The sequence below is a fragment of the Pogoniulus pusillus genome, chromosome 10 (genome assembly GCF_015220805.1).
Source record: "Pogoniulus pusillus isolate bPogPus1 chromosome 10, bPogPus1.pri, whole genome shotgun sequence".
NCBI lineage: Eukaryota > Metazoa > Chordata > Aves > Piciformes > Lybiidae > Pogoniulus > Pogoniulus pusillus.
The window spans coordinates 30,229,918-30,245,799 of record NC_087273.1 but is presented as its reverse complement, the minus strand read 5'-3'; the positions used below and the strand labels follow the sequence as shown (position 1 = coordinate 30,245,799).

The following is a 15,882-nucleotide window of genomic DNA, read 5'->3' as shown; positions in this document are numbered from 1 at the left end:
CTTTGGCTCTTGGTGGTAAAATCTGCCAGACACAGGTGCTGCAATCCCCCGGCTCCAGAGAAGAGCTCAGAACTTCAGAAGGTCTATCCATGAAGGCTGGTGAAAGACCTGAATGTCAGCCAAGCTGCAGGCACAGAACACTTCCCAGCCCACCACCATCAGCCTGAAAACTAACTCCTTCAACATGTTTTTTTCCTCATCCAAATATGGTAACAGAAATGACTGAGGCTGTATCTGCTGCAGCTCTTTGATGTGTACAACTGTTCAGGTGCATTCAGACTTAGTATCACAGAATCACAGTATCATCAGGGTTGGAAGAGACCTCACAGATCATCGAGTCCAACCCTTTACCACAGAGCTCAAGGCTAGACCATGGCACCAAGTGCCACGTCCAATCCTGCCTTGAACAGCTCCAGGGACGGCGACTCCACCACCTCCCCGGGCAGCCCATTCCAGTGTCCAATGACTCTCTCAGTGAAGAACTTTCTCCTCATTTCAAGCCTAAATTTCCCCTGGTGTAGCTTGAGGCTGTGTCCTCTTGTTCTGGTGCTGGCCACCTGAGAGAAGAGAGCAACCTCCTCCTGGCCACAAGGCACTTGTGTCTCCTTTCCCCCTTTCTTTTGTAAGATCAGCCTCTTGCTGAACTGTTTTGTGCTGAGATCAGGACACCAATGTACTCTCTGTTAGCCACCAGGGTTTATATACTCTACCTTCTTTTGCAAGCTGCAGCAAATAGCTTCCAAGGTCGTTAACACTGTGGCTGGCAAAATAATTGTAATACTGAAAGACAGTGATGATCTCGGAGGACATGCTGGAGTAGAGGACAGGCTCTGTCCGGTCCAGGATCTGAGACACCAGGATTCTGAAGACTGCAGGCAGGCACAGACAAAGGAGTGCGTTAGGGAGAACAAAAGCTGCTGGCAAAGCTCCGCACTTCAAAGTCAGGAAGAACCATTTTTACAGAGACAGCTGTTTCCCAACATTTCTAACCTCAACTGTGGTTTGGCTAAAAGCTAGGCAGACCTTCTCCTTGTGTAGCTGTCATCACCAGGGGATATCTGTGTGAGAAGGAACCTTTTCTTGTTTATGGAGGGCTCATGCAGCTTCCTGTCCTGTCGATACAGCATCCTTTCATGGAATTGCAGAATCACAGAATACAGCTGGTTGGAAGAGACCTCAAGGATCATCCAGTCCAACCCTTGACTGAAGCCTCAACACTAAACCATGTCCCTGAGTGGCAGGTCCACGTGTTGCTTGAACACCCATTGGAATGGGCTGCCCGGGGAGGTGGTGGAGGCACCGTCCCTGGGAGTCTTCAAGAAAAGCCTGGATGAGGCACTTAGTGCCATGGTCTAGTTGATTGGTTAGGGCTGGGTGCTAGATTGGACTGGATGATCTTGGAGGTCTCTTCCAACCTGGTTGATTCTATGATTCTATGATTCTATGGTGACTCTAGCACTGCCCTGGGCAGACCATTCCAATGTTTCATGACCCTTTCTGTGAAGAAGTATTTCCTAATATCCAGCCTAAGTCTCTCCTGGTGCAGCTTATAACCATTTCCTCTAGTCCTGTCACTTGCGATCCAGGAGAAGAGGCTGCCCCCTCCTCTCTCCAGCCTCCCTTCAGGTAGTTGTAGAGAGCAGTATTCTCTAGCCTGTCCACATGGACTGGCAGTTGCATCTGCATGATGCCACTGAAGTAGCAGTGATGTGTAAAGAGGCAGGATTTGACTTTGCTTGGTTCTATGTTCCTGCATGTAGAAAGCCAGTCTGAGCAGTGGCAACATGGTGCAGGAAGGAAAATGCTGCCCTGGGCAGGCATCTGCACTGTGGGTCCCCACACCTGAGCAAGTCACCTCACATCCCTGTTCTGCCCCAGGGAGAGCTGGTGAATGATGTAATACATCTCACTCCAAGTAGGAACCTACATTCAGACAGACTCACTCGGATGTGTAGTAATTCCACCTCAGTGAATTGTCGACATTATGCAGACATAAAATTGAGAGGATTCCTACTTCACTGAGTCACTTACAAATCTGCATTTGGGAACAGACTTACTTTCTGATTAGCTCAGAAACCTTTAAATAGGATTTTCTTTTCAGCTGACCTCATCTACTTCTGTTCTGATCTGATTATGTGAGGCCAAAACTGTGTCAAGAGTTGTAGCACTAATTTTCAAGTGAGATAGAGCCATGGCCAGATAATCCTCCAAGGAGCTGGAAACCAGAGCAAAGAAGGTTGATTGAAGCCCAGTACACAACTCCTCTCCATTTTGATGACACATTTTTTTGCAGCAGGTGGTACCTGTTTCTGCTAGCCCTGGACACTCTTCATTGACAGTGGTAGCAAAATTGATATCCAGCTGCTTCATCATCTTGTCTGCAGATGTGTGATACACTCCTGAAGGGCCAGTACACTTCATCCAGAATGCCAGCAGTGACAGCTTCTTGTGGAACTCTGGAATTGCTGATGGAGAAAAAACAGAATGATGAAACACAGCCATACTGCAAGCACTGACTTCTAGAAGAGAGAAAAGTGATATGAGAGGAAAAACTCTCACCCCAGCTCACTGATGGACAGTTTGGTGGGTCACCCTGTGCCACGACCTTCAGAGAGCATGAACCATGTGCTCACCTCAGCTTTGTAATGTGTTTTTTTTTCCCTTCTGTGTCCCATGGTAGGATGTGAGAAATTTTGCTTCTGTTCCATTTCTGGGCACTGATGTCTCATCCTTTTAAATACCACAAAATATCAGGGGAATACTGCAAGTGGTCTGCAGCAGACTGCTCCTTGTTGTAGCACTGCTCTGAGGTCCTGGGTAGGTCACTCAACCTGTGCCTCAGTTTTCTGAGGTGTACCAAGGAAGTACACCATGCTGTATTGACCTCTCCTGCCAGAGTGCTTGTGATGCAATGTAACTAGGTGTTTGTCAGGCTCTTACAACTTACTAAAGTAGATGCAACAAGAAGAATAATATCTAGGTAAGTCTCTACAGAGGTGACTAAAACCAGGTAGAATGTTCAAGGAGTTGTGTTATGTCTCTGATAGCATAAGACAGGTCCTGCCTTTTCTCAGGAAGGAGAAGTAGAGGAAGAATATGGCTCTTCAGAGGTGGCAGCATCCTCACCTCACTGCAGCAGTGACCCATCTGCATTTTCTGCACCTCAAACAAAACAAGATGTCCTTTTTTGTTTGGGTTTTTTTTTTTTCACCTGCTTATTTCTGGATACCAGCCCTGAAGACAATAAGGCCCCTGACCAACTCTGGTGACTGCTATTGCTGCTGATAACCATGAGTCAGCCCTTACCACATCTGTTGCAGTCCTGGTGAGCTCTGCTCAACAAGTATTTCAGCAGGCACATGTGCCCAAAAGAGCCCTTTTCAGAAGAAAACCTCTCTAACGTGTCTCTTACCATCAGTAAGGGAGGTGATGTTTCCCAGGTTCTCAGTGCTGATCTCTGCAATATTCTCCACCACTAGGATCTGCTTGGACAGCTTATCCAGGAGGTCTCTCGTCACAAATGGTGTTTTACTGGAGAACACAATTTGCTGGTGAAGACAAATGGGAAGAGAGGAAATGGAGTCACTAAACTTAAGAACCCCCAAAACCTCAGAAGAAAAAAAAAACCCTTCCAAAAGATCTGGCACCTGAAAAAGTGCAATGGCAAATGCATTGGCTGGAGCCAGAAGAGCTTCTTAACGTCAAAAGTTTTGTTTGTCTCTGGGATGTTTATGGTCCTAGTTGATTGTATCTTTAACCCTGACATCCAGATCCAGACACTTGAGTATCCAAGCAGTCATTTGCATAAGTAATTGCTGATTTACACACTGCAAAGCTAAAGGAATCCATCATTATAAGCCTTTAAGCTAGAAAAGATTAGTCTGACATTCATGTAACATAGGCTGTGGACTTCCAGGACACACCTGCCTGGAGGCAGACCGTGGATCACTCTTTCCCCACTCAGTTTCAGCTCTGATCAACTACCCAAGTGCCTTTATTAATTTGGTGTCTCCTCCCTGCTGCTGACACGTGCATTACTTTTAGCAGTCCACATCAATGTTGTTCATGTCAAATCTGCTCTGTGTGTGTGGACAGAGTCTGAGCTCACCTCCTGCAGCTGCATATTTACCTTGTACTCTTGCACTTAAACCATTGCCTTTTTTTCTCACACTTGTAAGTCAGCAGTGTCCAGCTCAGCACTAAGGGTGCCAGAATCAGAATCATTCTGCATAGCTGTCATGGGCCCTTTGGAAAACTAATGGTACCTAAGCTGAAAGAATCAAATAATCACAAAGAGGAAGCTGTGGTATATTTTGTCAGGAAGACCCCAATGCCTTTGCTTGCTGGAGGTTTAATGGCACATTTGCTGTGTTTGGGCTCTGAAATAATACCCTTTAAAAGATTGTGCTACTTAGTTGTGTGCACAGACAGCTTTGGTGTCCCGGATGGGGGCTGCCACATGCTGCTTTACTCTGTGTTGCAGACAGATCACATGCAGAAATTGGTTTCTGCCCTTGAGCTGTGGGCTTCTGGTTCACCTCTGAAGGCAGAGACTACCCTAGCTGGGGCCTGACCTCAAAGACAGGGAAAGCTTACAGCCCAGCGTGGAGGCTGTCCCTGCCATCTGCTGTGCTGTCCACCAGTCCTGCTGGGCATTGTTACACCTGCAAAGTGTCCCACAGTTTGTGCATCAGGTCTGCTCTGGATGGGCCAGGGCAGGAGGATGATGAAGGCTTCTCTGGTAGAGGATGAAGGCTGTCACCTTCCTACCCTAGCAAGATGATGGTCCCAGCCCTGCACTCCTGCTGCCCCCCAGGCACTGCACTGCCCTCGCTGGCCTGCTGACACCTCATGGAGCAGCCACACCAGTGCCTGCAGGAGAAAAATCAAACTAAATGCCCCAAATATGCTGGGCCTAGTACCTGAATGAGCTGTGTGCAATACTGCAAGTGCTTAACTATGGTTACATCGAGGCTGTCGTTGCCCGTGGTCAGGGGCAGGGGGCTGCCGGCTACGCTGGTGCCCACACCCGTGTCCTCTGTGAGAGCTTCGCTCAGGTGGCCTCTGGCTTCTGGGTGCTCGGTCCTGTAACTGGGGAGGGATGAGGGAGGTCAGTGCAGGGCCAACCACTGCAGCAGACACACACACACACACACGTTCACGCAGGGTGATGGGCAACAAACACAGCAGAAGAGCTGCAAGCAGACAGAAACCTCACGATGAACACATCATATCGCCAAGGAGCAGTGCTGCCCTGATCAGGCATGGAAGGGCTGCACCGACTGAAGGGACAGCTCTCTGTGCCCTGGGTGCTTTGCCTTGAGCAATGCAATCGACGTTCTCAAAGGCAAGCCCCTTTAACCCAGTTCTGTTCCCTTGGTGGTGACAGTTTTCTCCCATCTGTTGGTGAATCACCTCCCCAGTCACCACTGTAATTTGTGCCACCCCAAGCACTGAGCTGCTCAGAGCATCTCTGTGCTTTCCGAGTGCTCCTCCTGACAAACGGACTGCTCACTGCAGAAGGAAAGGGAAACCACTGCTGGAGCATGAGACATGATGTTTTCATTTGCTGTTTTAGGCACGATGGGTGCAGCTTGACGTGCCAGTTGTTTCTGTAAAAGCACAAAGCTAGTCTCGCTGTGTTTTAAATCATTATTTCCAGCATTGCCTTGGTGTACAAACAGTCCTCCCTGCGTCTAAATGCAAAGCCCGAGGTCAGCCCCCAGATGGCAAGTGGATTTGGCTGCAAGTGCAGGAGTTTCAACACTTGCAAGCTTTACACTGATCACACACTTACACATCTAAAAATGGAAGTGGGAATCTACACTGTCTGGGGGTGAGCCAGAGAGGAAAAAAAAGACATTTTCACTTCTACTTTAACTCAAACTACTTTCATTGCTTATTAAGCCAGCTCATAACTAACTCAATTTTTTTTGCTGCTCAAGTTAAATTTATGCTCAAGTGAGTGCCTGGTTTAAGACAGATCCTTAAATCAAGACAGACTGAGCTGGACTCAGGGTGCCAATTTAGCAAGCAATGCAATTAGCCAGATTTTTATCCCCACCAGGGAAAGAGGATATGCAGTGAAACAATGGGAACTACGTAGTGCTTGCTTGTTTGCAGTCACAGTGGTCCTTACACAGGCCACAATAAGGTGTGAGAAGTACAGCTCCCTGGTTGGAAAGCGTGGGGTGCAAGGGAACCACTTTCTGCTCTTTTTTTCCCCCAGCTCCACTGCTGCTTTGTGTGCTTGCTGGGCACCACGTCAGCCTCGAGGATGCAAACATGCTTTTAGGAGCTAATGATTGAAACACAGCACCTTAAAGTCACACAGCAATGGCAGACCACGGCACAAACACCACAACTTTTTTTTTTCTTCTTCTTTTTTTTTTCTTTCTTTCTTTTCTTTTGTGTTTTTCTGAGAAAGGCCAAAGGTGATGAAAGAAGGGCAAGTAACACACGGGGCCATGAACAGAGTACCAGTCATCACTCTTACATTCCAAAGGAAACCTACACCATGCTGCTTAAATCTGGCCCTGTGTTACTGTTACTGACAAGCTTAATCCACTGCAAAGACTCATTCGGCTAGAGAGAAAAGACAAAGGGAGGGGGGAGGAAAAAACCACAGAGGAATTAGTAATTACATCCAAGGAAAGCCAGGTCCAAACCAATGTCAAGGAAGAGGCTCTGCTAGAGTTGATGTCAGCTTAAATTTAATTTATCCTTCTCCTTTGGAGGACAGTTTTGCATTTATTTGAACAGGGTAAAAAATTATCCTGGAAGCTGAAATTTTGTATGGAGCCGCCTCAGGGAGCCCTCTGACCCTGTCAACTCAGTAAAGATTAGTCAGTCTTCCTTGAATAATGTGTGCACCGGGATGCCCTGTTAGCAACAAAGAGCTGGGGTATCAGTTTGGCATAAGCACAGCTGGCAGTTACTGCAAACTTACCTATTCTTCTCAATCTCAGTATCTGAAAATACCGAGTCTGCACCTCCTCCACCATTACAAACCTCCACACCACCACCATCCTCATCATCAAAGTCAGAGGTGTTCAGGAAATCAAAGCTTTCTAAAGCACTTTCAACTGTTAGACTTAAACTGGAGGACCTGCTTCGGCTTACTGCTGGCTTGCACTGCAAAGGCAGAACAAACCAATGAAAACCCCAAATATTAGTTACTACTGAAAGAAAAAAAGGAGGGGGGAGGGGAGAAAAAAAAAGGATAAAACTTTTAAAAATTTCAAATTCTTGAGTTTATTTTTGAAACTTCACTTTATTGGGTGTTTCATTTCAAACCTTCATATTCATAGCACATACAGTAAAAGGCTGAGAACTGGAAAAACTCCTGCCATTCCTCCTCCCCATCCTATCCCAAAGGAAAAATCCTGAAAGGCAAAATTTGATGTGTTTTATAGGAATGAGAAGGAGGCTTTGAATGTAAGTGATGCAGCTTTTGGCACCCTCCAGAAGCAAAGACAGCAATCAGTGCACTGCTAGTTGAAAGAGGAGGGCACATTCTGTAAGTGCTGTTCTGTTTGCAAAATCTGGTAGCACTACAACGAGTTTTTTTCCAGGTGTAAATCCAGTGGACCTTAGCCAGGAATTAATTTGGTCACATTTATTTTTGAGGATGAGAAGACTTTTGTGGTCTCTTAAGCCATATGGCTTATCAAAGAAAAGCCAGTCAGGCATCAGATTCCTAGGTGACAGAGAAAGGCAGTATTGTAACTCAGAAATTAACAGTGCTAGAGAGGGGGGAAGCCATTCCATCTCACTTCTGGAATGAAGTCTTGCTGTTGCTGTAGGAAGTATCAAAGGCCCTGATGCTATGTGGTGATTCATCCAGGCATGCTCACAGAGTTGCTTCCAGGGCCAGCTTGCACGATCAGATGTAATTTGAGGGATCACCTGCCTCGGTTTGTGCAATGACTTAAACACCTTTAGCACTGTGTGATTGTTTGATCAGAACCAAGCAGGAGTCACCAGTGCCATTACACAAGCCACATCTTCCAGTTCCAGGCAAGAGCCAGGATTTTATCTCAGTAGAAAGAAACACACTGATATCCAAGTTCAGACTCAGCACCAGCTCCCCCAGAGGTGAGGGGAGTTGGAGTTCTGGTTTTGATTTGCTTTCACACAGTAGCAGTGCTGGTGACACAGGATGCTTGACTCCTTCAACTGGCCATACAGTGATCAAATGCACTTCCCAACAGGTCTGTGACAGAGGAGGGTGCTGGATGCTGCTTCCTCCACAGCACCAATGGTTTTGGCTACTATTTCTTTCAGGGCAGGTAGTGCAGCTTCTTCAGGGAAAAGCAAAGAGCAACAAGTGGGCTTCTCCTTTTCTCTACCCATCTACTATGGCCAAGAGAGAATTGGATTCCAGCTCAACCTCTTTGTGTGGGGAACCCAGCAGAGCTGCTGCAGTTGTTGTGCTGGTCTGCAAGGCGATGAATAGGTGAAATGCAGACAGAAGCAGATCCAGATGAGATGTCTCTCTGGAGAGTGCAGGGATCCTGCCTGCACATGGCTGTCTTCTCCCCCCCCACCCCATGCCTGTCACTTTGCAACTTCTGGCAAAAGGAGTGTAAACAAACAGTCTCCACTGTCCCTCTGCTGTTTGGATAGTTAACTTCTCTGCAGAGCACCCACAAAGTTAAAAAAATAATAGCCCTGGTAACTTTGTCTGGTTGAACCTCCTTGGAAAACAGTGTAAGAAATAGGCTGCAAGCTGTCAAAAAAGCAGTTAATTTGGGCAAGTACCATGCAGCTGCCAACACCCAGGGAAACAAGGATGTTAACAGTTTCTTTGTAAAAAGATAACACTGAAGGAGAAATATTTTCCTCTTTCCTCCTCAGACATGTTTCTTAATGGTGATGCTTAAGTGACTAGAGCAGGCAAACTTGCGTATGAATATGAAGCACTTGAAATGATTAATTCCCAATACTCTTGGCACAGTAATGCATCATGAGTCATTATTCATGGGGGAGACAGGAGTCACAGTGATCAGCGGTAAACATTAATAACACACATGCAAATCTCTTCTCCTCTTCCTAGTTTTCGACTTCCTAGTTTTCTTTCTGCCCATCCTGGTGTAATGTCAGGATGTCTCTCCTTTTAAATGTGGATGGGGGAACAAACAGAAGGCTCAGAAGCAGCCTAGGCAATGGGGGGATGGCAGCCTTCAGTGAGATCTGTGCTTCTAAATCCCTTTGGTAATATAGAAAGGTTGTCTTCTATGGCTACAAGGCCTGATTCTCAGCTGGTGTAGGTCTGCACAGCTCCACAGAGCTCAGAGGTAGTCTGCTAAAGTACACCAGCTGAGGATGCTACCCACAGATTTCAAAGGCAGAAGAGTGGCTACAATCTGATCTCCAGTATAAGACAAGCAATGGGTTCGCAAGTGGCTCCTGAAGAGAAGGGTACAGCTTAATTGCCACTCTGCCACTGCACCTTTTTCTCTTCCCCCCAGGTTTTGATCAGATTAAAAGGTCCACTGCTTGAGGAGACAAGGCTATGGTAAGCATATTGCCAATGTCAGATCTAAAGACGCAACACTCTGAAGGGATGCTTTGAGCAGGAGCAGATCTACTGCTACTGCAGAATTTTATGGATCTCCAAAACCCCTACTTTGATGTTTGGGAGGAAGGGGAGGAAATTCTACCCACTGAGATCTTCCTTAGGGTAGCATTATTTTCTGAAAATGTACTCACTTTTAGGATGTCATCTAGATGCATCACTTCTTGGTCCAAGTCCTGAAACTCTTTATATTGCTCTTTATGAGGCTCGAGAGCTAAGAGAAGCCCTTGCAAGGCTTCTTCAATGCTTCCATCGAGGTAGGACTTATATCCTTCTGATTCCCCACTAATTGATCCCTCACAGGGCAGCCTCTCTGGGGTCATGGGTGCCTCTGCTGATGTAAGCCGTTTTACCAGCTGCTTCGTGATGTTGCCCTCGTAGGTATCCAGCTCCACAGGCTTGAGCTCTGAGCCTTCATCCGTGTCCTGCAGGAGAGACACTGGGACACTTGTTTCTATGAAGACCTGATCGCTCCCAGCGTCAGAGGTTTTTCGGCTAACTTCAGGAGCAGCCCTGGGGGCGGTCTTGTTCTCAGCCACTGCTCCCTCTCCCAGAGAGGGCAGGTCCTTTGCCTCGGTCACAGAGTCTCTGCGAGAGTCACTGCTGCTGCAGTCCAGACTTGAGCTCTTGGAGGAGCCGAGAGCTTGGTGCTGGGTGGCAGTTGCCGTGATGTCAGGGCTGGAGCTGATGTGAACGGAAGAGGACTCTGCTGAGCTAGCAGGGGGCACATGGTCTTCATAAGGCAGGTCGCCAAAGGTGAAGGAAAGAGGTCGCTTCTCAGTGGTCACTGCTCCGTTGTCAAAGACATCATCAGGCAAATTTGACTGGAAAGATAATGGAGAGAGAAAACATTTCACGTGTGGCATTGGAAAGAGAAAAAAGTCCTACAGTACGTGCCCAGGAAAGAAAAGTGCAAGGAAAAAGGTTAAAGAGCCATTCAAGACTTGGGAGATGGAAAAGATACCCCTAATCCAACTTTCCTTTCATCTGGCATGGCTCCTGATTTCAGCAGGAACACTGCTGGGACACTTGGGCTCAGCACCTCTCTAGTAAGCAGAGAGCTTGAGGAAGTGAGTTCCAGAACAGAAGGCCAAATTCTGCTCACCCTGCCATATTCCCTCAGACAGTGTTTCCAGTGTACTGCTCTGGTTCCTTCAGCATCTCTTTTCAATGGGGTTGCATCTGAGCCACCTTGTCTGCATTTTCATACCTGTTGTATTCCTTTTCTGACTTCTAAAGTAGCAATGCCTAAAGTTTAATACCCTTCCTCCAGAAGTTTCTCTAGTGCCATGGCACTGTTACACACAGTAATATCACTGTGATGATAATGCTATGCTGTTTCTTTTCTGCTGAGAGCACGTTCTGCATGTAGCATGGGTATCTCCAAATGCTTGTTGAACATGAGTTACATAGGAGTCCTGTTCAACACGAGTTCTGCCAAAATGAAACAGCAGAATTGTGTGGTGACACCTTGATCAGGGCATTGGTCATTTAGGAAGCAAAACCAGAGTATACAACCAAAAAATGACCGCAGGATATGCATATGTTTAGCTCTCTGACTGCCCTACAGGGAAGGAACCACTGTAGGAGTCAGAACCTGCCTATCAGACCTACAAATCCAAATCTTGCCTTGTTATGAAGCCAATTCATGGAGATGCACAGCACATAAGAAAGGCAACTACTATTTTGCTGACAGTTTGCTGCAAAGAACTGCAGGCATTCATGTGTTGGTAAGTGGTAAGGTGTCTAAAGTTAGAGCATCCAAAACTTGAACCTTTTTTACCCAGAGCTATTAGCAGACTTTTTCCCCCTAGATATAATTACACTCAAAGGTTCATTTCTTCTTTCCCTCAACATGCTCATGCTTCTAGTATCTGAAAGTCATATTTACTAGGCAAATGCTATAACATCAGTCAGTGAGGCAGGTGATTTTCAAGAATACCATGTTGGCTTGTATTCTTACCCTGCTCTCCACTCACAGATAGTTGGCTTCTGATCATTACTCCTGTATAAACCAAGAGGAATTTTGATTTAATGTGAGCAGCATGGGCTCACAGTCATGTTCTCCCCTTTAATCAGTCAGCAAAATGAGTGAGTTGCAACAGAGAGCAACAGATGTAGCATGCACAGGAACAGAGATGCCACACAGGGAGTGAGAAAGTCCTTCCCCAAACAAAAAACAGAACTCACATATAGGTCTAGCCCTGCTTTTGGGCTTAGTCTGAGCGATGGCAGGTCACTAAAAGAGCGACTGCGACGAAGCTTGTCAAAGAAAGTGTCTTGCAGAGCATCTAAGATTGCCAACTTTGGCCTGTCTTGCAGAGGATGCAGCCATTTCTTCAACGATTAAAGCAAAGAGGGTGTGAGGAGTGGCAAGTGAAGTGAATGCTTTGTAGCAGAGCACTAAACTACAGGCATGGGATGTGAAATTCCTATCTGTACAGATGGCCTGCTTGGTTTATACACAGTCCTGATTAAGCAATCAGAATTGGACTCATGCAAGCTGCAGGAGCACCCTGTGGATATCTTCAGCACAGGGGCAAATATTATCAAGGGCTACAGTAAAAAATACTTGGTACTACAGTGGTTAACTGCTATCACAAATTGAAGACACATTTCATAAAGATTATTGAATCACTGCAGCAGCCAGGAGTGAGGAATACATATGCAATAGCTGGCCACACAGTTTCAAAGATGCCAGAATCACAGTCACCTTCTTTTAGGATTAGCAGCTAGGAATGCATTGCTTTATAAGCACTTTGTAAGGGTAACCTGTTGGAGCCAGGATAAAAAAGCTTAGATGTGTAAAGCAATGAAGCATTTGCAGTGTTCGAACCGCTCTAGGGCTTGTCATTACGTAAACATGAAGCTGAACAGAGCTTACAAAGAATGAGTGGTCCTTGAAAGTTGGGGTTTCAGGAGTGCCTTGGCTGTACATGGACATTCTCCTCTGGAGAGCAGATGTCTTGCTGACATTTCCAGTAGATGGGGTCAAGTCTTCAACATCAAAGGGGCTATGGACACACAACAGAAAAAAAATAATGATGGTTGTTAGGTTGAGCAAGGAGAAATTTCAGGTCCATGGAAAAGACTTTTGAAAAGGTGGTTTATTAGCACATCAAAACCCAGAGGTAGCAGGTTTTTTGAACAGAAGTGTTTAAAAGCAAACGTTGTTAATTAGACAGCAGCTCAGAAGTGTGGTTTTCAGTTGCGATGAAAGTGTTCTACCCTCAGAAATCATTTACGTGGCGTAGTTTGCTGTTATTCTTCTCACATAAAAAGTATTCTTGGATTTGAGTTGCCAAGTGTCACACATACTAATGAGAAAGATGCTCTGTGATTAGCAGAGCCGTTGCATTATCAAGGAAACCAGTGGCTGTTACTGCTGGCTTCATGTTTATTGCATTACAGGAAAAAGCACGCAACTGCAAAAGCTAAAAGCATCAATGCTTCTTGGAAATGGCAGTTAGCAGCTTTATTAAAGTGCCATGTGAAATGGGCTTGAATCCCAACACCATCAGCTTACCTATGCTGACCAAAGCATCACAGAAACATACAGGCTGGAAAACCCCTCAGGATCACTAAGTCAAACCTACTCTACAAGATTCACCTTAATCCCTAAGCACCACATCCAAACGACCCTTAAACACATCCAGAGTTGGTGACTCAACCACCTCCCTGGGCAGTGCATGCCAGTGCCTGACCACTCTCTGTGTGAAAATTTTTTCCCTAATGTCCAATCTAAGCCTACCCAGTCTCAGCTTGAGTCCATTGCCCCTTGTTCTGTCTCAAACTACTTGTAAGAAGAGCCCAGCAGCAGCCTCTCCACAGTACCCCTTCAGGTAGCTGTATATAGCAATGAGGTCTCCCCTCAGCCTCCTCTTTATCAAACTAACCAGCCCCAGCTCCCTCAGATGCTCCTTATAAGATTTATTCTCTAGGCCTTTCCCCAGCTTCCTTGCCCTCCTCTGGACCTGCTCCAGCACCTCCACATCACTCTTGTATTGCAGTGCCCAAAACTGAACACATACTCAAGGTGTGGCCTCACCAGAGCCAAGTACAAGGAGACAATCACTTCTCTACCCCTGCTGGACATGGCAGTTTTAATACAAGCCAGGATGCCATTGGCCTTCTCGGCCACTTGGGCACACTGCTGGCTCATATTCAGCTGCCTGTTACAACCCCTAGATCCCTTTCTGCCAGGTGGAAAGGTTGGAAAAGACACTTAAGGTCTTTGAGTCCAACCACAAACCCAACACTGCCAACTCCACCACTAAGCCATGTCCCTAAGCACCACACCCAGAACAAATGATGCCAGACCTCCCACCACCCTCATGGTGCATGAACCCCTTCAAAGCCAGCTGTTAAAGGTGGCCCAACTTCTGAACTTAGATGTGGTAGTGCAAACCCAGAGCAACTCCAATGAATTTTACACCGACATTAAAACAGATGCAATGAATATATGAGGACTCAATGATGTCCCTTTCTTGGTTTGGAGGAAAAGTACACACTTTAGGCACTTCTGTGATCTGTCATTACTGCTTCACATGCCTCAACTTCAGTGCTCACCAGCTGTAACTAGGCACAGGCAATAAGCTTGACACAACCCCATTTGCCATAGGGAACCTGTGGCTGACCAGCAACTATTTCTCATCTCTGAAACCTGGGCCACAATTTCTTCCCTATATACTTCAGCAGAGAGCAAAACCAAGAGAAGAGCCCTTTTCTCTTTGCTTGAATTTTTGCACTTGCTTGCTCAACCAACCAACCCACCCACCCAACCACCTGCCCAGCTCTACTTACTACCAGGTGATTTCAAGGTTCAGCTTTATTGTGCCAAGGTCATTAATGTCTACTGCAACCACCTGAGGCCGAGCTGCAAACAGGTCTTTTGTCTCACAAGTAACACTTCCCACAAGGATGTGAGTAGCAAGTCCTTTAACTTCTGTGACCTGCAGGAGACAAGAACAGGTTATCTAGGACCGTGCAAGGCATTGCAATCCTTAATTACAAGGCAAATGTAGCTTTGATTGTCTGGTCTGGACACCAGACAAATATGACCATGTCTGTTGCATCCTCATAATTTAGAGGGAAATTCTAATTTAAAAAATAAGATCAATTCATAGTTGCATTATGATCCTGCATCTACATTTTCTTCAGTGGATGTCAGAAGAGAAAAACCATACTGGCTCAGACCAAGGGGCTGCCCAGTCTTGCGTTTGGCCTTTTGTGGTGACCGTAATCAGAGCCCAAAGGAAGAGTGAGAACAAGGAAAGCATATTAGATATTTGCCCATTCAGCACTCTCTCAGCAAGGAAGAGTTTTCACGACAGGGTCACTCCTGATGCAGCTGGCCTACTTAGTAATTCCCAAAAGAGCTCTCACAGTATCACAGTATCACCAAGGTTGGAAGAGACCTCATAGATCAAGTCCAACCCTTTACCACAGAGCTCAAGGCTAGACCACGGCACCAAGTGCCACGTCCAATCCTGCCTTGAACAGCTCCAGGGATGGCGACTCCACCACCTCCCCGGGCAGCCCATTCCAGTGTCCAATGACTCTCTCAGTGAAGAACTTTCTCCTCACCTCGAGCCTAAATTTCCCCTGGCGCAGCCTGAGGCTGTGTCCTCTTGTTCTGGTGCTGGCCACCTGAGAGAAGAGAGCAACCTCCTCCTGGCCACAACCACCCCTCAGGTAGTTGTAGACAGCAATAAGGTCTCTCTTCTACATATTTGCCTCCTGTAAGTCTGGAGCCATGTTTGCATCTATGATGGCCTGTGGTGAGGACCTGCATGGATCTACTGGTGAAGAACCACCTCCTTATATGCTTTTATAGTAGAGCAATATCTGTACTCAAAGATAAAGCTTCCTGAAAATTCAGACAGTTGTCTATGCAGCTCCTACACAAATAAACCTTTGCCTGTTTGCTTGGAAGTCAGTTCCTGAACCTTTTGTGTGAAAGTTCTTTGAGATGGTCCAAAAAGGGGTGAGAATATACATATGAACTTGGGAGTATACACATTAACACTGGGATTCTTATGTGACATAAGAAAAGGTCACCTCCTAACCTTCCACCTTCAATCCATGCTGTTAGACTGGGGAGAGTGATTCACCTTGTGTCACAGCTTTGACTTTCTATGTAAACCTCCTGTCTCACACAGTTGGGTATCTTTTGTTGGTGGTTTTGTAATCACTTGCACTTTTTCATCAAGTTTTTGCAGTGTCTTAGTGGGACATTTCCTGTGAGACTTCCAAGACACTCTTCTGTTTGAGCTGCCTAGCTGGAGAATAATAATTTCTAG

The 15,882-nt window shown here is 46.2% G+C and overlaps 1 protein-coding gene across 4 annotated transcripts in view; it reads right to left on the bottom strand.

Annotated features, from left to right (window-relative positions):
• Nucleotides 1-15,882, bottom strand: part of RIPOR2 (RHO family interacting cell polarization regulator 2) — a 127,602-nt gene that overhangs the window by 7,702 nt on the left and 104,018 nt on the right. For 2 of the 4 annotated variants that reach the window (XM_064150105.1, XM_064150104.1), the window contains exons 11-19: nucleotides 14,384-14,532; nucleotides 12,465-12,594; nucleotides 11,771-11,917; nucleotides 9,715-10,404; nucleotides 6,950-7,134; nucleotides 4,923-5,091; nucleotides 3,413-3,548; nucleotides 2,304-2,465; nucleotides 711-869 (exon numbers count right to left, since the gene is read on the bottom strand). In XM_064150105.1, the coding sequence (XP_064006175.1) occupies nucleotides 711-869; nucleotides 2,304-2,465; nucleotides 3,413-3,548; nucleotides 4,923-5,091; nucleotides 6,950-7,134; nucleotides 9,715-10,404; nucleotides 11,771-11,917; nucleotides 12,465-12,594; nucleotides 14,384-14,532 (1,927 nt within the window). The remainder of the gene's footprint in view (nucleotides 1-710; nucleotides 870-2,303; nucleotides 2,466-3,412; nucleotides 3,549-4,922; nucleotides 5,092-6,949; nucleotides 7,135-9,714; nucleotides 10,405-11,770; nucleotides 11,918-12,464; nucleotides 12,595-14,383; nucleotides 14,533-15,882) is intronic. The other 2 variants (XM_064150107.1, XM_064150108.1) reach the window with 1 other exon arrangement.